The 20,891-nt window shown below is 38.3% G+C and overlaps 4 protein-coding genes across 6 annotated transcripts in view; 2 read left to right on the top strand and 2 right to left on the bottom strand.

The window, feature by feature from the left end:
- Positions 1-652: 652 nt before the first annotated feature.
- On the bottom strand, positions 653-2,748 carry LOC311269689 (complement C1q-like protein 2). Its single transcript, XM_084374018.1, has 5 exons — positions 2,660-2,748; positions 2,166-2,478; positions 1,462-1,545; positions 1,212-1,340; positions 653-1,107 (listed from the first exon to the last, which is right to left on the bottom strand). Exons 2-5 carry the CDS (start codon positions 2,413-2,415, stop codon positions 827-829), a joined length of 744 nt encoding a protein of 247 aa, XP_084230144.1. The 5' UTR covers positions 2,416-2,478; positions 2,660-2,748; the 3' UTR covers positions 653-826.
- Positions 2,749-4,427: 1,679 nt separating this feature from the next.
- On the bottom strand, positions 4,428-13,383 carry nf2b (NF2, moesin-ezrin-radixin like (MERLIN) tumor suppressor b). The gene is made up of 17 exons (XM_084373403.1): positions 13,068-13,383; positions 12,685-12,802; positions 11,929-12,054; positions 10,907-11,029; positions 10,645-10,728; positions 10,170-10,238; positions 9,966-10,048; positions 9,739-9,814; positions 9,488-9,625; positions 9,296-9,370; positions 9,091-9,204; positions 8,828-8,950; positions 8,370-8,587; positions 7,776-7,878; positions 7,373-7,512; positions 7,127-7,295; positions 4,428-6,880 (listed from the first exon to the last, which is right to left on the bottom strand). Exons 2-17 carry the CDS (start codon positions 12,772-12,774, stop codon positions 6,833-6,835), a joined length of 1,779 nt encoding a protein of 592 aa, XP_084229529.1. The 5' UTR covers positions 12,775-12,802; positions 13,068-13,383; the 3' UTR covers positions 4,428-6,832.
- On the top strand, positions 11,993-18,189 carry LOC311269332 (methyltransferase-like protein 27). 2 transcript variants are annotated; one of them, XM_084373408.1, is made up of 6 exons: positions 11,993-12,080; positions 14,754-14,884; positions 15,581-15,709; positions 16,041-16,176; positions 17,067-17,159; positions 17,286-18,189. In XM_084373408.1, the coding sequence occupies exons 2-6, from the start codon at positions 14,765-14,767 to the stop codon at positions 17,486-17,488; spliced, it is 681 nt and encodes a 226-aa protein (XP_084229534.1). In that variant the 5' UTR covers positions 11,993-12,080; positions 14,754-14,764; the 3' UTR covers positions 17,489-18,189. The 2 variants fall into 2 exon arrangements, with proteins under 2 accessions (XP_084229534.1, XP_084229533.1); XM_084373407.1 differs by lacking the exon at positions 11,993-12,080 and adding an exon at positions 13,715-13,891 and having other exon boundaries at positions 17,286-18,185.
- Positions 18,190-18,915: 726 nt separating this feature from the next.
- Positions 18,916-20,891, top strand: part of cbln17 (cerebellin 17) — a 6,016-nt gene continuing 4,040 nt past the window's right edge. Inside the window, exons 1-3 of one of the 2 annotated variants that reach the window (XM_084373083.1) lie at positions 18,916-19,184; positions 19,373-19,456; positions 20,709-20,792. In XM_084373083.1, the coding sequence (XP_084229209.1) occupies positions 18,935-19,184; positions 19,373-19,456; positions 20,709-20,792 (418 nt within the window). In that variant the 5' untranslated portion in view covers positions 18,916-18,934. The remainder of the gene's footprint in view (positions 19,185-19,372; positions 19,457-20,708; positions 20,793-20,891) is intronic. The other variant, XM_084373082.1, reaches the window with a different exon arrangement.

The following is a 20,891-nucleotide window of genomic DNA, read 5'->3' as shown; positions in this document are numbered from 1 at the left end:
TCACATTGTGAAGGTTTTGTTTCGACTGTTGATTATACATTACTTTTAGTGGTTTGGTTATGTTGTTGTCTACTTTAGATGCATTTTTATTTAATTTTGACATTAAACAATGAAAATGTTCTTTTTATAGGCACTATAGACCAACACTTGATTAGAATTCTTGTATATGTGGTTGTTTTTATGTAAGTGTTGAACACATTGTGCACTTGCATCACCCAGTCACCAGAATTAACTTCCACTTTATTTATTTTGATACAGATCCAAATCCAAATGTTCAACCAAATACAGTATTTTCACAATTTATGTTCATATGTACCAACAGTTCACTGAACGTGTTCAGGCCCCATACCCTCTCACTGAAGTACTCCAAGGTCTGTTCAAACTCTTCAATGCAGTACAAATGTTTTATCACCAGAGGGTGGTATTACTCTGATATACAGAGTATCAGCTGCAGTAGATCATACAGACTGTGCAATAACTTCATGTTGTGTTGAAGTAAAACCGGAAGGTCATCTTATTTATTTTGAATAAGGGGGCCTGAGATGCAAATGGCTGAAATGAGACTTGTAGTGAATCTATAAAACTTATCACAGGCTTCACAGCCTACAGTCAATGATAACAAACAGAATCCATAACTTGAATGCAACTTTGATTTATTTAAATGTCAGATTCAGAATCACATTATTTGATACATGCAGGAAATGTACAGAAATGTGTCTTGAAGGCAGCAGTGCTGGGATACATCAGCATTTTAGAAAGATTAACAGTTTAACCAATAACAACAGGGTTTGTGTCTATCAGTCACACAGCAGCCTGAACAACATCCTTACAGCGGGAAGAGAAGGGAGCCACTGAAGGTGTTGAGGTTACCCTTGTTGTCATAGAGAGTATATTTTGCTGGGAGAACCAGGTGAATAACATCTCCTGCCACCAGCTCCAAGATAACAGAGTTAGTAACAAATTCAGTACCCTGATCTCTTTTTTTCTCCCAATTAGACATGATCTCTTGGTTGTTCTTGTGCATTGTCATAATGAGAGTACCCATTCGGTAAGCACACACAGTGAACTGGAAATAGTAGACCCCATTGACTGGTGCTGTGAAGAAACCTACAGAGTGAGAGCAGAAAATGAAAAGCAGTAATAATTTAATGTAAATGTACATGTGTAAAAAATACACGTGTGTATTGTTCATGTGAGCTGCAGTATATTACCTGTAGATGGATCGTAAGCATTGCCAAAGTTGGTGAAGACCTTGCTGTATTTCAGTGTGGTGTCTGTGTTGTATGGTCCAACTATTCCATCATTAGTCAGACCTGTGTAGAAGGCCACCTTTGGTTTCTCTGATGACACAAAAAAGAACGATTATATAATTAAAATTAACCTGGACTGAATTAGAAATATCAGTGTGTGTGTGTGTGTGTGTGTGTGTGTGTGTGTCTGGATGAGTAGATACAGTCTCACCTGCATTTTCTCTCTCCAGCTGGTCAATCCTGGACTTGCTGATGAGAAGTTCACTCTCACTGCTGCTCAGTCTGGTCTGCAGGTCTGGAGTTAATACAATGACAGTGAATCACAGAACAGCAGTGTTGGAATGTAACTAAGCACATTTACTCAAGTACTGTACTTAAGTACAATTTGGAGGTACAAGTAGTTTACTTGAGTACTTACATTTCTTTCCCTTTTATACCTCGACTCCAAATATTGTACTTTTTACTCCATTACATGAATGTGTTCACTTTAGTCTCTTTGCAGACTACATGCTGCATCAGAGCCAAAACAGCCCATTTGTAAATTCATTTATTTCATAGGCAGTGGGATTTAAAAAACAAAACAAAACAAAAAAAACCTCATAATCAAAAAAATGCGGAATATTGGATCTGATAATCAATCAGGCCAATAATTAGTAAACCCCAGGACACTTGTTTTGCTCTCGGTGGCCGTCAGTCTAGTCTAGTCAGTCTAAGATTTCAGTTCCAGTTTTGCAAAATAACAAAATAACACACTGAGCTCTGTTGTATGTTTCATTAAATGTACTTAAACGATCCAGTCCTTATCATATTGATGTTTAAAGTTTTATTCTGGAACTCCCAATCATTACATCAGTGCACTGACAGACTTCAGTCGAACATGATCATCACTGAACAGGAAAAGTAATCAGTCTGTACCTGAATTCTCTCTCTGCAGCTGCTCCACGTACACCTTGAGCTCCACCACCATGTCTCTCAGTGGCCTCAGCTCCGTCCAGATGTCAGGGTAGGTTTGCTTTGTGGTCTGCTCAGTCGATTCCTCAGCTGGATCTTTTGGAGCCGTCTTCTCGTTGATCTCACCCACCTCACCGAGGCCTCCACTCTCCCCCTGAGCCCCTGACCCACACAGAGCGAGCAGCAACAACAGCAAACCAAGAACAACCCTCATTGTCTTCACAAAGGTACAGTGGTAGAGTTGGTCCGTCTTATATCGTCTCCAAACTTCAGCTGGCTGAACGAATGGGAAAAACAACAAGTGTTTTTGTTTGATAGTTTGATTCAAGGCCTCAGATGATTCAATATGGTCTCTGTGCTGGTGAGAAAATACAAGCTGCTACAGGCTGGAGGAACACTTTAACTATGATACCCTCTCATGTAGTCACAACTGTGCAAACACATAGAAAAACACTCACAGAAACACACTGATCCTAATGCTTTGAGTGTGGCTGAGTGGCTTAATCTGATTCAATTCAGTAAGTGAGTAAAAAAAAGTGGTACTCCACAACATCTGCCATCACAGAAATTCATCACAAAATGCAGACAAACCTCATGAATGTCACATTTTGATGCAGGTGTAGCAAACAACTGGAGAGTGTTTTATAAAGTATTTTCACTCTTGTAATTTACAAGAGTCAAGTCTACAAATAGACTATTATAGATTAAACAAGTGCAGTGTCCATAGATTTATAGCTACCTGATAGACAAAGTTCACTGGTATTTTCTGTCTAACTGTTGTTGCTCAGTCTATGTTACATACAATACGTGTATTTAAACAGCTTTTATAAAAATCACAACACAAAAAGCAGGACTTCAGTTCAATGTAGCTCACATTGCTATGATGAGGTCATTTTAACAATGTTAAAGGTGCAATATAAGAATTTAGCTGAAAGCATTTAAGACTATTAAATTATCAACAGATTGTGGTGAAATAACTGTTTTGATGTTATGGCGTCCATGTATTGTGTTGCAATATTTAGCATATTAACCAGCTTGCCCCAGCCCGTCAGGCATTAATACTTCTTTGCTAGTGGTGTTAACACCAACACTTCCCCGGTGCTCTGAGCTCCTAATAGCTAATAGCTAGCGGCAGCAACAGTTGGCAGTAGTAAGCGGTCACTCTGGTGATATACTCCCCCCTATATGTTGTGAGTGTGAATTCGTCAATTGGCCAATTCTTACATATTGCACTTTAAAAAGGGGTACATTTTCATTCTGTCCCATACAAATCCAACTGATTGTAGTAGATAAAAAAATGCTCTTTACTCTATAATTTAATATAAACATTACTGATCACAGACTGTACACACTTTCCACTTTATAGAAGTGTATCCAAAGGGAGTGTGTTTTTTGTGATGTAAGTGTATATACAATATCCCTGTAGGCCCATGCCACATTTATCGCACAAAGCTACAGATTCTTCCTTTTTGCTCTACAATAGGCCCTGTGTCTTATATGTTTGAACATGTAGCTGTGTTTCCCCCTCTCTTCAGACTGATCTTAATGCAGGATGTTGTGATGCACACCTGAGTAATCCTGAAGAATTTAGTGTTAATCACCAACAGACTGCACTACAGCAACAAGATCAATGTAACTGTTAATTTTGGACAATTCATCCTTGTCCAAATTGCAAATATTGCTGGCTACCACCAGCAAATCAGACATCAGATTGTCTGTGAATATCTGTAATCTGATAATTTCAAATGGAGATTAAGAATATAAGAAGGTTCTCTGATTAAAAAGATATATTACACGATTATGTTAAGATGCCTGTATTTTACTGACGCAAGAGCGATTCTGTAATTTCCTTCCTTCAGAGGTTGTTTTCACCTGCGTCTGCTTATTTGTCAACAGGATTACATAAAACTATTGAGGTGATTTCATTAAAACTTGGAAGGAGGATGGGTTTTAACCCAGAATAGACTCCACTAACTCTTCCAGCTAAAAGGGTGGACCCAGGAATTTTTTCTCACTTTGCAACATCGCGAGATAGGGCGCTTTTCATAATTTTCTCAGGGAATAATGCATGGGTCTTGATGAAAAGAAATCAGGCATATTTAGGTGGCTGCAATCTATGAGCAATTGTTGGGCCTTGATGGGGGTATGCGCTCCACTGAGTGCTAGTTGTCTATGATCTACTGTAACCCCAAATGTCTGCACAATCATCAGAAAAAACAGAAACACTGTTGTATGATCACTGTTGTATTGAAATGATATACACAAAATAATCTGGGGTTCCAAATCACTGACAAAACTTTGTTGTGCATGAGAATCTTTTGTCACTTCAAAGCAAACCTAATTGTTATTAACACAGGACTTGAATTTGGCAGGAAAATCCCATTATAGAATCATCAAAACAGACATTAAATTACAATAAAGTCCTCCTCAATGATAGACCTCAAGAAAATGTGTACGGTGATGTTATTCAAGGCATTACAGCACAAATAAATAAGGTTAAAGATGCAAACTGAAGCACTTAAGCAATGATGAAAAAAAGAACATTTCTAGTTGGACATTTGACAATAACATTTACATACAAACAAGGTCAGCCTCACTTATTTGTAACCTAATCATGAGGGCAATCACAAACTAACCATTTGTCACTTTTAGGTCCATAATCAAGTCAGTCTAATAGGCCGTTCCAAATAAACAAACATGAAGAATCTCTGGCTGTACATTTGGCATCCAGCCTCTCCCTTTTTTAAGGTTGTAATGAGGAGCATAGCAGAAAAGAGTTCGCTCAGGTTACCCACCTCTGTATTCATGAAGTACAGTGCACCCACTGCTAGCAACACCTATTGGATTTACCTACGTTTACTGAAAATAGCCTGTTCAGAAAAAGTCACCATTATTGGGCTCCATACTGTGTATCTCAGGGGGAAAACAAGGAGTTTCTTCCTGCAGTGATTGTCTCCAACACTAACCCTGAGAAGAACATGAGAGGAACAAAAAGAAAATGGAAAAGCCCCAAATCTGCCGTTCTGCAAACCAGAATCAACCTCAAATTTAAAGTAACCCTAACGCTGACACGCATGAGCACATGATAACGAATAAAACCTTAGTAACTCAAATCATAAAAGTACAAAATAAAGTTCAAGGCACATCGACAGTCTAGAGTACAAAATATAAAAACTTGAAATGACAGAGCTAATGCCTGTAGCTGTATACTACATTTCTATTAACCATCACTTTGAGGCACTAGAAACTATAAAAAGGCACCTGTGTGATGTTTTCAGTAAAGGCAGTTCATGAAGTAAGTAACAAAAACCGCAAGCAAATACAAATGAAAGACCAGAACGAGAGTACACAAGGAGACACTGTTCCTGCACACGTCTGCTCGTCAAAATTTTTTGTAAGTTGCAATTAATACGTTTAGGAGCAAGATCACCATGTTGTTTTTCACATTATATGTCATTGATCAAGAATGATCTGTAATTAGGGCTGGGCAATATATCAATAATATATCCTGAGATTAGACGATATATTGTCCTACATTTTGGATTGTTGTATTGAGCTGTGACTTGAAGACGTGAAGTGTTGTCTTTTCCTGGTTTTAAAGGCTGCATCACAGTAAAGTGACATCATTTTCTGAACTCAGCAGACTGTTTCTACATCTTTTAATACTTATCTTTACCCACTTAGACATTATATCCACATTACTGATGATTATTTAACAAAACTCTCACTGTGTTACTATTTTGTGATAACAATAGTCACCCCTACAATACTGTCACAATAATGATGAGGTATTTGGTCAAAAATATTGGCATACTTGATTTTGTCTTTTGCAGGAGATTTAAAAATATCCACATGTATCGTGTTTTACGAAATAGGATATTAGTGTAAGGCCATATTGCCCAGCCCCATCTTGAGTGTTTTTGAAGTCACATTCAATAAGGGCTTGTTAAATTAATAATCAGAAAGCTGGGAATTTTTTTGATATATTATTTTTAAAAGCTAAGTTTGAGAAACACTTTGCTCGTTTGAAAGAAAATGACCAAAAGCTTCCAATATTTACAATTTCTTAAGGATATTATTGTTTTTCATAATTTCCCACAGCCTGAAAAAAATTATTTGCCAATAATCTAATGCAAGAACTTTGCCTAAAGCCGGTATTGAATTTAAAATGAATCCCTGACCAAAAAATGTTGTTAAGGCATTACTGTGTAACTTGTTATTAAGGCATGATTCTACATCTGACCATCTTACAGCTAAATGTCCCTTAAAGCCACAAAAAAAAACAAAAAAAGAAAATCAGCACATCAAAACTCGTTCATACATCCATCTTCAGCACCATTTCCTGAATCAGTGTCACGCATATTAATGTGTTCATTACATATAAAAGGCATGTGGAAGGTGCTGTAGTGTGGCAGGTGGTACAATCTAGCCTGACAGCCCATGCAGGCAGCCAAACTAGTGGCCGTTTGCTGTAAAGGATAGTTTTAAAGTCTTTCCAAAAGCACACAGTCATAGTGTATGTATGCGTCTGTCTGTTAGTTTCAGCCAGGTAAAAAATTAACCAAACATTTTGAAAAAAGCGCAGAGTCACAACAGCTGGTGCCCTCCTTCTTCATCTTGCAGGACTCGGATCACACTTCTTCAAAATAGGCCATCTGAGACATGTACGCAGAGTTTCGCTGCAAAACAAAACAAGTGTTTTGAGTTTTTTATTTCCATTTGAGAAGAAGATTTTCCGTTATGCTTTGGGTAATTCGCATTACATGTCAAATGTTACCATGCAGGCTACAGTCTACATGTGAGCCCATTATTATGGAACGGCAGACAGTGTGAAAACACTTGTATTATTAGTTATAAGCTGGATTCTTTGCTTTATTCACTCTATCAGACATCTGACAAAAAGGGGTAACCAATCTCATACATACATTGCTGTGAGGTATGTAGACAGGCTCCTGGACATATCCCCTCGCCTCACTGCGGAGGTTGTAGAGGCCAGCCTGTTGCTGCTGCTCCTCCAGCTTCAACGACTCTATCTCCGTTTTCAGCTCCTTCAGCTGGTCCTGCAGGTGTTTGCTCTTCTCCATGTACTCCAGCCTGCATTAACGCATGACAAGATATAAACAAGCCGATCTAAACTGCCTAGAGTATCACTGCAGGGAATTAAAACACACCTCTCTCTCTCGATCTCCATCGACAGCCTTTTCATGTCAGAGTCCTTGAAGTCGAGGCGCGTAGATGCCGATTCGTAGGCAAAGTCGGGTGCTTCGGGAGGAGCAGGGGGAGCAGGTGGAGTAGAGTAGGCTGCTATGAGCTGGGAGACAGGAAATGGGATTTCAAGTAGGTTGTTATACTCATGAAGGTAAAGCACAAGTTGACACACAATGGCATAATCTGCAATCTTAACTTTATGAACATTATCATCAAGTTTTATTTAGAAAACTGTGCTGTAATAACCTGGACAGTATATTTCACAGATATTCAATAATAAACAAAAACAAGATGCATGCGTTCACAAATTGAAATAACAAAGACAACACAAAGAGCGTAGGGACAGCTGTATAATCACCACCGTACAGGGTATGTTGTTTTGGTGATCTCCAGCAGCTTCTGTTTGGCTCTCCGTTCTGCATCCTTTGCCTCAGTCAGGTCCTGTTTCAGGTGGTCTGCCTCCTTCAACCTGGAACCAGAGTTTTGGTTAGGTCGAGGCCGATGGAAGACAGCAATGGTGTTATCAATATACAGTAATTACCCTAGAGTATTATAAACAGAATACCATGTGTGGTTTCCTTTTATTCTGGATACATGGGCTTGATGTTTCAGTGAAAAGCTAGAGTTATATTTAAAACTACATCCATTTGAAGGAAATCATGAAGTCATTTGACTCCAGAGGGACCTGAACAAATCTGGAAAAATACCTCAAGTGATGTCAATTGAGTCAATGTTAGTTGGGGCTGAAGAATGCAGTTTGAAAATGGACAAAAATCTGGGGGGTATGGAGTTAGAAAGTGAGTTTACCAGACAGCGACTCATCAAAACATTGAAGTTCAAAACTATTTCTCTCATTCTCTCTCTGACAGCTATCAACTTGCCTCTCTTCCCCCTATGTAATGCACATATAAAGGCTGTTCGAGTAAAACAAATGCGACACAAGTCAAGATGATTCCAGACCTCCTCTCGGACTGCTCCACAAGCTTGACAGCCAGCTGCTCTGCCTCCCTCATCTTCTGCTCCATCAGCCTTTTCTCCTCCTTCGTCTTCATGGCAGTGACCTCTAACCTCTGCCTATCCTGCTCAGCTTCTGCAGCCTTGTGGGCCAACAGCTTGGCCTCCTCCTCAGCAATCTGGGCCTTCTCTGCCAGCAGGTCTGCGGTCTCCTCAGATCGCAGCTGGAGAATAAAATAGGTTGTGGAAGAGTTTAAGGCTTTACATGAAGGAATCTGGCTCTATAAAGAAGTCGACATAATTTTATTACCACTGTGCCATTTGTCATTTTCTTGTGACAATTTCTGACAGCATCTGTCTTTTTAATAACCAACAGGAATGTTAAAGGTTGATGCCCACACAGGATGTCACCCAAACATCTGGAAGATTCAACAATTATCTCAAGTCAACAATGAAGCTCTCACCAGTGCCTCGTTGGCCAGTCGCGCCTCATCCTGCAACTGAAAAAGTCTTCGTTCCATCTCTTCTTTTGCTCGTTCCGCTTCCTCCCTCATCTGTTTTTCCCGTGCCAGGATTTGACGCTCCATCTGAATGAAAGCCAAGAAACAAAACCACAGTAAAAACAATCATCTATGATCAAATATTTATGACTTTAGTTTCCATATGTATGAACAGTTTACATCAGGTCTAATCTGTAATTCTCCAGTGGAGCTGAGAGAGCACTGACCTTCTTCCGGGCCTTCTCCTCTTTAGCTTGAGCCTTCATCTGTTGCACTTCAATGGAGTCCACCTTCCGCCTCCTCATGAACAGATCGTGGTTACCGATGCACAACTGCAAGATCTGGAGACACAGGCGACACAAACCGGCAATATCTTACTTGATGTAACTTCATAACGGTCAAACATTTACATGGACTTAGAGGTAAACCAACCAGCTTGTTGACACGCAGTTGAGATGAGTAGAACTTGAAAACATCTTTCTTCTTGTCCAGAGGTTTGATTGTGAACTGCAACATGGGAAAGTTACAAATTTCAGTTTTTCTGTTTCGACAGAGTGACAGGAATGTGACAAAATGATGCAGAATGTCCTGACTGAAGAAAGAAAGTCCACAGCTTGCATTTACCTCCTTTTCGCTGTAAGAGATGTTGCGGATGCCGCTCCAGGGAAAGGACTTGTTGGGGTTGAGTTTGCTGTTGGGGCTGTAGATGTGAAGACCCTGAGCATCCACTCCAAGTAACAGGTCTGTGTCTCTCTTGTTTTGCTGTCAATGGGATGTGTCAAATAGAAATTCAAACCAACATGACAGCTATACTCAGGGATACCATGCAAATTTATAAATGTACAGAGTAACAAGGCACAGTCATTTACACTCACAGTAATGGCAAAGTAGCTGACACCATACATCTCGAGGTCCTGAGCAATTTTGAGGTATTCCATCTCAGCCTCATCCCTGTATGCACATGTAAAAAGGGACAGAAGGGGTATTGAAACCATTATATATAAATTGTTCTTCAACTACAGGATCTAGAACTACACCTTTTGTAAAGGTGTTAATTCTCTTTACGTGCTTGTTGTCACAAGGCCTCCTGGGTCAGTCCTACCTTGCAATGCCTCTGTGCTCTGCGTACCAAGCTGTGATCTTCTCCTCCCACATGTCAGCTGTCATTTGGTATTGCATCAAAACCTGGATTACAGCCACAAGCATAAAAACATTGGCTAACTGCTGTGCGCAATTACAACAGGTGCTCTCGTGTATAGTCAAATATGCAAACAGAAACTGCAAACTGTGCAAACTGTATACTTACTCTTTTTGGCAAAAGCTCATCTTGTGCCAGGAAGCCTGGCTTGTGGAAGTTTGGGTCGTAGTCCCCATACTGTGATCGGGATTAAAGAAAACGGTGGAAAACAAGTAAGAAAAGAAAGAAATGTAGGCGTTAATGTTGCATAGTGGCAAAACATAAAGCATACTGTATATATGTAGTCTAACTGAGAACAAAACAAAAATGTTTGTTTTGCCATCTTGCAGATCTGCTCTTCTGAGGACAAAAATCTGTATCCAAAAAGGTGAAATGTATTTTTTTTTTAAGTCTTGGTCTCACGAATGTGCCTCGGCTGTGAGAGCTTCTTTGTGTAACAAATCAAAACTTTTTATTTGGAAGTGCATTTGCATAAAGCAGCAACTGTGAATTTCAAGTGGACTTTAATGGACAAAACGTTGAGATACAGTAAGGAACCATTCACCATGTGTATGTCTGCATTGTGTACGTATGTATGTCTTACCTTGGCTTGGACAGCATATGATGCCAACAGAACAGATGCTTCAGGGGAACAGAATATCTCTTCGTCTAATATCTGCTTTTTCACCTACACATGAATTTGAAGACATGTGAGAACATGTACTGAACAAAGTAAACGTTTTTCATTCAGTTTTCTAAAACATGGAGTGAATTCTGCTTGATGTTAAAATAAAACCGGCAAATACATCTTCAGAAGTATTTCTACAAAAAAGATCAAGTCGAAGGAATTTTTTCAGCTGTGTTACCTGTAAGAAGAAGAGGTGCTGCGTTATTTCTTGGACAAGCTCTTCTTCTACTTTTTCTGGGAAGAATTTTGCCAGGAAATGAAATGTTATGGGAGAGTCCTTGGGAACCTCCTGGTCCAAGACCTTGGTGAACAAATAAAAAAGTGATCATTAATGTGCTTGTTAGACCAGACTCTCAGCCAGAATGTCATGTAAGGATCAGACTCTATGTAATTAGTTACTGGCAAGACACGAAACAATTAGGTCATGGACAGTTTAACTGGTCGACTTAGAATTTATCAACAATTTTAATGATCAATTAATGTATGAAGTCATTTAACAAGCAAAAACATAACGTCATTCTGCGCTCTCAAATGTGAGGATTTACTGTTTTGTATTACTGCAAAGTGAACATGTCGTATAAAACAAGAAACCTGAAGAAGTCACCTAGGACTTTGGGAAACAGTGATGGAGATCTTTTTTTGCTATTTTCTGACATTTTATAGACCAAATGATGATTTTTTTTTTTATTGAAAAATAATTAATAGCAATTAAAACAATAATTACTAGAGCTGCAAACATTTGTCCATTTATTGATCTTAAAGTACTTTTACTTTTTCCAAGTAAAAAAGTCAAAGATTTGCTGGTTCCAGCTTCTTAAATATAAGGATTTGCCTGGCTTTCTCTGTTATTCACAATGGTAAATGAAGTGTCTTTGGGCATTGGACTGTTGGTAGGATAAAAGAAGTGATTAGAAGACGTCACTGTGGGCTCGGCAAAAAGAACGATAATGAAAATAATCACTAGTTGCAGCCCCTAGTTGCTGACCTGATTAAGAGAAATGTTTCAGCCCTGTAATTTGGTTTCACCCAAATGATATCTGACATATTCTTCTAGTGTGTGTTTGTTTTTTTTAATTCTTCATGACGTCAACTCTGAAATTTCAACTCTGAGTTCAGAGGGCATTCACGTGAATTTTCCCAGTTGGAAAAAAACTTTTTTCCCAAAATTTCAACAGCACATGAACACACAGTTTTACTTACCTTTTTCTCTGGTTTCAGCCAGGCGTAGGTGTCCTTTACTGTGTATCTCAGTCCGAAGAACCAGGTCTCCCTCAAACCAACAGTGCGACACACCAGGTCAAACAGGTCTTTACCTTTCCACTTCACCTGAGAAAATCAGCGCAAGAAAGACAGTGAGTTCAGATGCTGACAGCAAATGCACAAGTCTGCAGCTTCTACTCCCATTTCCAGTAACTACTAAGCAACTCATGCTCTCTTTATAGAACAAACTTTGTGGTAAAATCTTGATGTGACTGCTTTGCTGACATCATTTCTTCAGTATTTTATAGTGTAGGTGCGCGACCTGAGATACAACCGTCACCGTCATCTAGTACATAAATTGATGTCTACTAAACAATTCCCTGGGGGAAAACCTGACTGATGCTTTTCCAAGCAACTTATATGACATCATTCAGTTGGTATGTTTCTTAAATGGCAAATTAGCGGTTATATCTATGAAGAAACATGCTCAACTGTTTTTTAAATGGCAAATTAGTGGTTATATCTATGAAGAAACAAGCTCAGCTGTTTTCCCCTTCTTTCTTAGTGTGGTGCACTGGTACTACATCTTCAAATGATAAATAAGTCATTTAAAAAGTACACAGACCATGACTTGTGCAAAACAAATATTACTTAATGTGTTATGCATTGACCTGGACATGGAAATGATACACTCATCCACACAGACATGGATAAAGCATCCTTTTAGGCTCAAAAGTTTAATAAATAAATTCATACCTCACAGCTGAACTCCATTTCAGCATCCATGGTGATAACTTTGACTTTGAAAGTCTTGGGCTGTTTCTTCTTTAATCCTAGGATAGACATGTTGAGGATGTTGCTGTCAAGAAAACCCCTGTGGATAAAAACACAACTTCAGTATGTGTTTCAGGAGTTTCAGGACAAAACATGGTACTTAAGAAGTGATTAAATAGTAAGTTAGCAACTAAAATGGCACATGTTAATACAGCACTTCAACTAGGAGAGGATAAAGTTAACTGTTATTCGGTGTGGTTATTAGCTTCCAGGCGATAGGAATTTACTGTTTTACACCAAAATACCAGTGAGCTTAAATACAACATGCAGCTGAAATGTAAGTTATAATACATGCGGCCCATTACCAGCGAGTTAAAGTTATTAACTTCTGCCGTCCAACTGTGCTTTTTGCTGGGGAGTCAAATGCTAAGCTAACTGATATTACTAGACAGCGTTAGCTTTCCAGCTATGCCACGAAAACGGACCAAAACAAGTTGTAGAAAGAGCGGAACTTTTGAGAGATCTCCATAATGTAAATGTAACGAACGAAATGACTCTGTAGCTATCACAGTTGTTTTAAATATCACTTGGCGACAACTGTGGCTGAGTTATCGCTAGCTACGTGCTTTAGCTGGTTAGCTTGCTGTTAAATATCAGGAGGACTTTCCAGAAGACTTTTGTTTTGACTCCTGGTCACTCTACAGGTGGGAACACGAACAGCAGCTTGGAAGAACGCTGCTGCGCATGTGCAAGAATTTGGAATGTCAGCTTCACGGGTTATCGGAAATATGTGATTTAAGGACAGGGTTGTGAATGCAGAAGCGGGTTTACGAGTCTAAACTCTGGCGGAGGATTATCTGTCTGGCTGCTGGCTAAAAAGAAAATCACACGGAGGTTACAGGACGTACAGGCAGGTAAAAAGGCAAGAGCTGTTAATAGCGAAAATGAGATACATGTGCTGTGGACGCTTCTCCCTCTGATAGTCTTAACTTTAACGAGGAAATTTCTGACCTTAAAATGCAACTTCTAGTGCTTCCTGGTCCGTGTAGCTCCTGAGAGCTGCAGTCTGCTTCAATGTTGTTCCACTTAATCTGAAAAAACAGCCTGGTGATCCAACTTGATTATGACTCCGATCGTGAAGGAACAGCTTGAAAGAACGAGGAATAAATAATTAGCGAGGCTACTGAAGGTAACTCTGTCACCATGATGCATGTTGTGTAATAAGTAATAGTGATAAGTACAGTAGAAGCAGGCTGTTTATTCTATAATCATAGGAGAGGTCGGACAAGCAGTGCAATTCAATTAAAGTAAGCCATTGTTATTTGCATTGGCTTTCAGTGCACAGTTGCACTGCTTGTTACCGTATTTTCCATATTTGATTATTAACTAAAACTCATTTCCCAGACTTGATTTAGAGAGTGTCAGATGTTCAGTTTGGTTTGGCTTCACATGACATCACGGTGTGTTCAGGTGTGATCACCAATTAAAGGGTAGCTCCACCAATTTTACATATTAAAGTGTGTTTACAGGTCCACTTTCTGGAGTATAGCTGCATTATGTGAAAAAAGTCGTAAAGCCTTTTGTGGCTACAGAGAAAGCTGCATGTAACCTGAAAAACTGCCTCCAGTGATGTCGCTCAGTGACTAAGTTGCATTGAGGGTAATGTAGGCACCAGGTTTTGAAAAGCAGTCCACTGGTCTACCATTGCAGTCGTATAACACTGTCGGATTACAAATGATCAATATTGATACAGCAGAACCAGAGATATCACCTTTTTTTATTCCTTTTCTAAACAAGGTTCCTACATTACCCACAATGCACTTAAGACACTGAGTGACATCACCGGAGGCAATTTATCAGATTATATGCAGACCTGTAAACACATTTTAACATGTAAAATTGGCAGAGTGACGTTTGAAGAGTAGGCACACTGAACTAATTTTATTTTTGTTGTTTTTTTAAAATGTACTATCTATACTGAATGTTCTGATATCTTTTATGATTATAACTTGACTTTATTGTCATCTCTGGTTCTCTCATCCTTTGAACAGGTGTGTCTACAATGTCAGCTGTCACTAACACATTTGAAAGTGTGAAAGCAGTTATCTTATCATGTCATAAAAACTCCACATCAGAGGAAAAGGTCAACTTCTACAACTCCTGGGCAGAGAACTATGATCAGGTGAGATAACTGAAGTGCTTTAGGACAAAATATTGTCAGTACTTTTTTGTAATTAAGCCTATATTTTTTGTCCAGTGAAATTAAAGAATAAAAATAATGGCTGAAAAATAATATTAAAGGTGCACTATGTAGTTTCAGGAAGGAATATTAATCAGAAGAGAAAGATGTGTTTATGCCCAAACAAACTAAATAAACAAACTGACCTTAAAGGACAACACAGTTTCATACTGTTTTACTTTGTTTGTATGTGGCGGACCCTGCCATCTTTCTAGCTTCAAACAGTGTTCTGGGGACATTATTTTCCTCCAAGAACAGCTTGTTTACTCAGGTATTGAAAAAATAAACATTTCATTGTGTATTATTACCTCAATAATATTGTAATTATTAAGATTCTGACTTTGAATTTCTTCTCCAAAACTACATAGTGCCCCCTTAAGCTAAATAACATAGTTCAAAATATATAACATTATGAGGCTCTGTATCTCTGTATTATACAAAGATAAAAAGCCCATTTTTTCTCGATATCATGCCCAAATGCACTGCACTGTAGAACTGCACTCACAGCAGTTCTACAGTATATATTTGATAGTGTAATGTTTTTATACATAATTAATGAATATGCTCAGATACCTGTTCATGTTTGCCTTCTCATTCGTGCTAAAAGCCACTGGTCTTATTTCAAACTTGTTTGAATAGGATGTGGCTGTTCTGGACTACCGTGCACCAAGACTGGCAGCAAACAGCATCTCCACCCATTTCAGCGGCCATCGAGAAGCAGCTGTCGTGTTGGATGTGGCCTGTGGCACAGGACTGGTGGCAAAACAGGTGAACTTACAAGATAGCGAACAAACTCCTGCATATATGAGATAGTAGTATGTCATTTAATATTTGAGTTAAGCCTTTTTCTTCTCAAAGTGACGAGACGTCTGTGTCGTTCTCTAGTTTGTTGGAGTTTAGAATATAAAGTGATCTTGATAAATGTATGGAAGTGTTTTGGTTCTCTGCTTGTATATTTTACTTGTTTGGATCAAAACTTTTATTTGAGGACTTTCCTTTCTTGGTTCTGTGATTTAGAACTTCAGTTTTTATTTTCCAGAATCATGTCCACTGGATTTGACCAGACTGATTTACAACTAATGGTGCCTCTGTTGAACAGATGAAGACACATGGATTTGGACACTTTGTGGGTATTGATGGAAGCCAGGCTATGCTGGAGGTGGCCAGAGAGAGCGGGTTGTACCAGGACCTGAAGCACTGCATGCTGGGAGAGGGGCCTCTACCTGTCCAGTGGGGTAATTTAAAAAAAAAAAAAAATGTTTACTCTGTCACAGCTTTACATGTTTGTAGATTTATTACATGTTGACATTATAGATGTATTTTAATCCCTATTTAATGTTTTGGTTATTGTCAATCCTATATGATTGTTTGTGATCTACTTTATAAACGTATTATGAAAAGATCTTTAGATTATTCATCTATAGTATTATTATTATTATTATTATTATTATTATTATTATTATTATTATTATTATCAGTCAGTGGGGCCCAGGGGTCAAAGTTGGCCCACCATAAGGTATAATTTGGCCTGCCAAATGTTTCTAGCCCCCCCCAAAAAAAGTATATATTGGCTTCTGTATATTGAAAGTAATATAAGAAATTGTGAGGTAAAATGTTCTTTAAATACATAGGATACCAAATTACAATTTATATTTTCTAATCTGAGTGCAGTGGGCAAAGTGACATTTTATGCAGTTAGTCTACAGAAGTAGACATCCAGCATAAGCACTATGGAAGCCCTGAGAGCCAAGTTGAAAACATATTGTGGACCTTGGAAAGATTATCCTGACAAAACATTTTTTTCCAGTTTTTTTTTCTTACTTGCCTTTGAAATCAAATCAATCATTATTTTTTTGTTGATTCTGGACAAAAAATGATGATAATGACACAAAGTAAACTTTGCTTACCACCAGACTACAGAACAGCTTCTTTCCTCAGGGCGTGAGACCCCTCATTTCATCCTCAGCACTCCATCATTAAAAATAGTTTTACTTTTATGACTTATCCAACCCGGATAAGTCAGAATCTGACACAGTGAAAGGCATAAAGAATATATAATAACTATATTGAAATTGCCGATCTTCTCACTGATGGTCTCCACCTCGCCTCTCTTCACTTCCCGCAGGTTTGTTTGATGTGGTTGTGATCGTTGGAGCGCTCAGTGTTGGTCAGGTCCCCATTGATGTAGTCAGAGAATTGTGCAAGTCCACCAAACCAGGTGAGAATATTTTTTTTTGGTTTGATGCTGTCTCAACTGCAGTTCTGATCTTTAATTGGACATCAGTATCTCTTAACGAAAGGTGAGTTTTATGACACTACTGCACTGTTGCCTGTCTTACACTAGGTGGCTACATTTGCATGACAACCAGAAGTAACCATGACAATCTGGAATACAAAGCCTCGCTGGAGCGTGAGCTGAAGCAGATGGAGGAAGAGGGGCTGTGGACTTGTGTAGAGGTGTCTCAGGTGGAGGACTGGGAGAGAGCGGTGTCAGAGCAGGAGCACGGCTACATACCTGGTGCTGTGTACCTCTATAAGAAACTATAGCACAGTGCATCATCATGCTCATGTGACATTGCACTAAAGGCACAAAACAAGGTACACAAGAGGACAGAAGATATTTAAACAACTTACTATATACTTGTCAGGGTTTTTTGACATTGTTAATCTCATATAGACCCAAAACTGAAGATGTTAACCGGCAATCATTGGTGTTGATGTAAGGCTTGAATTGTTCATGACAAAATGGTTCAGTTTAAACAGTATTCATGTTACATGCATAGACATGTTGCAGTAAAAATGACATCTATTGTTGTTCTACTCAGAAACCACCTCAGTTTTCTACAGATATACAGTATCTTGTCAATATGCATTAAAGTCTTCTTAATGAAAAAATTGAGAAACGTGTAATGACTGAAGGTGTATTTCTGTTTGCTGTGCATTAATATCTGCGTTAATAAACAGACTATATTATAAGGATCATGCATTACATAATTCACCACGAAGATTTAAAATCCAAGCACAACTCTATAACTAAAAAAGATTTTGGTTGGCTACTTAAGCAACAACATTGAATGAGACAAACCGATGATAAAAAGTAACAAAAAGTACAAAAATGTGTACAAATTGATGTACAAATGCTAACTCCAAACAAAACTCATTACATCATAACAATGTTATGTGTTGAAAACATGTATCTTGAAGTAAACATGTATGTAACGCTGTGATTCTGCACAGAGGGTACTCTCACTGAAGTTACGTAGTGCCATGAACGTATGTCTCAGGACAGTCACAGTGCCCAATCCAAGCATGGTTTTTGTATTAATTTAGAACATATATAAGAGAATGAGCTCAGAAGAGGGACTGAGTGAAGACGTGTGTGTGTTAATAAAAACAGTGTTTATACAGTTTTGACTACACATTGATCAACATTGGGCAAAGCTGGGCTTATTACATTTTTATGTTAATTGTTTGATGTCAAAATGAAATAAAAAATATGCATCTAAAGTAAACGAAAAGATACCCAAAACACTAAAAATACTGTATAATGGGAAATCTAAGTAAAACCTTCACTAAGTGACTCATTCAAGCTCAATGTATGAATATCTGACCCCTGACCTTTGACCCCTGACCACAGTTCAGCAGTCTGAAGGACCTTTGTATTGTCCAAACTGAGTTATTTTGGTTTTAGTCACACTAAAAGGCCTCAGAATTAGGATCAGTGTGTTTGTGTGAGTGTTTGTCTATGTGTGTATATTAATAAACACAGTGTTTGCACAGTTGTGACTACATGAGAGGGTATCATAGATAAAGTGTTCCTCCATCCTGTAGCAGCTTGTATTTTCTCACCAGCACAGAAACCATATTGAATCTGAGGCCTTGAATCAAACTATCAAACAAAAACACTTGTTGTTTTTCCCATTCGTTCAGCCAGCTGAAGTTTGGAGACGATATAAGACGGACCAACTCTACCACTGAACCTTTGTGAAGACAATGAGGGTTGTTCTCGGTTTGCTGTTGTTGCTGCTCGCTCTGTGTGGCTCAGGGGCTCAGGGGGAGAGTGGAGGACTCGGTGAGGTGGGTGAGATCAACGAGAAGACGGCTCCAAAAGATCCAGCTGAGGAATCGAGCGAGCAGACCACAAATCAAACCAACCCTGACATCTGGGCAGAGCTGAGGGACGTGAGAGACATGGTGGTGGAGCTCAAGGTGTACGTGGAGCTGCTGCAGAGAGAGAATTCAAGTACACAGTGATTACTCTTCCTGTTCAGTGACGATCATGTTCGACTGAAGTGTGTGATGAACTTACTGTGAGCTCAAAAAAAGCTTTAAACATCAATATAATATGGATAATTTAACTTAATTTAATGACAAATACAACAGCTTTATGTTTTTATATTTTGTATTTTAAAAACTTCTTTTGTTTTCCAGTCCAAGCCACAGAACTGAGATCTTTGGAAACTAGACTGACCGCCACCGAGAGCAAAACAAGTGACCTAGAAAAAGAAAATGCAGGTATGTGACTGACAAACATGATCTGACACAATGATTTTAATACTCACTATGAAGAATGGCACATGTCACTATAATGTATATTATACTATTTGATCATCATTATTGATGCATTTATATGTTCATCACTCTTCTGTTGCAGCTGGTAAAGGTGGGGTTATTTTTAATTACTTTATAGACTGCTTGGTTGGTTCCCCCCACATTTCTATAAAGTTTTATCTTTTATTTAACGTTATTTTTAAAACATAATTTTATATTTATATGTAATTATTTACATTTATCAATACTATAAAAGGCACATAATAGATTTGAGATAATTTGATTTAATTGAGTTTATCTGAGTCAATGAAGTAAATGTAGATTATTTGATTAAGTTGATTTAATTTAATTCATTTGAGTTCATTTAATTCATTGATTTGTGATTAGTTGTAATTAATTGTATTTATTTAAATTCCATTTTGATCCATTGACATCCCTCAGGCCTTTAGCAATGTTAAAATTAACATAGATACTGTGAGAAATTGTAGAAAATAGTCAGTTAGCTTTGGCTATACAATGTTAACATAACGCTATAGTCTATGGCTGCAGCTTTATGTCTCAAAATAATAGAACACAGCGTGCATATGAATGCATGTTCACATCCGATGTGGTTATCTTTTCTGAGCTGCAGTTGACAAACACTGTTGCTCCCTTGACGTTGATCAAATGTAGTAACTGTATTTCAGTCTCATGTTTGCGAGGCACAAAGCCACAGAACACAACCAAGGAAGGCTTGCAAGTAAGATAGACCAAGAGATGAATTACTAGCTACTTAACATTACTGTGGCTTTTATTATCATTCTATTGGGACGATTTAGTTATGAGACTTGTTTTATGTAACATAAGCTTAAATGTTTGATATTACGCATTATATAATTAAACACGCATGTTCGTCTGGATCTTATGAGTTATTATTGTATCATTTATTTATTGTTTACTATTTATTTAAGTTGATTTTCTAGAAACCTTCATTTTTGACTGATAGTGGTGAATAAAGTTGAGTAATATAGCAGCACACCAGAGATGGACTGGTAAAATCTCATGTGAAACATTTTTGTAACATCATATTGGTTGTTTGGGATTAAACCAACTGACTTGTTTTGTCATTATATAATTCACGGTAGTTTTGCATGAATTTTTTAGCAGTATTTTAGCAGATGAGGGTTAAGATACTGTGAAAATGCACTGTCACTCACTGTCATTGTATTAACTCCAGACCTGCAGACCAGACTAAGCAGCAGTGAGAGTGAACTTCTCGTTAGCAAGTCCAGGATTGACCAGCTGGAGAGAGAAAATGCAGGTGAGACTGTATCTACTCATCCAGACACACACACACACACACACATTATTTATTTAGTCCAGGTTAAGTTTAATGACACAGATGTTCTTTTTGTGTCAT

Source organism: Pagrus pagrus (genome assembly GCF_965226575.1).
Source record: "Pagrus pagrus genome assembly, chromosome: 14".
NCBI classification, from domain to species: domain Eukaryota; kingdom Metazoa; phylum Chordata; class Actinopteri; order Spariformes; family Sparidae; genus Pagrus; species Pagrus pagrus.
This window is presented reverse-complemented; position numbering and strand designations above follow the sequence as displayed.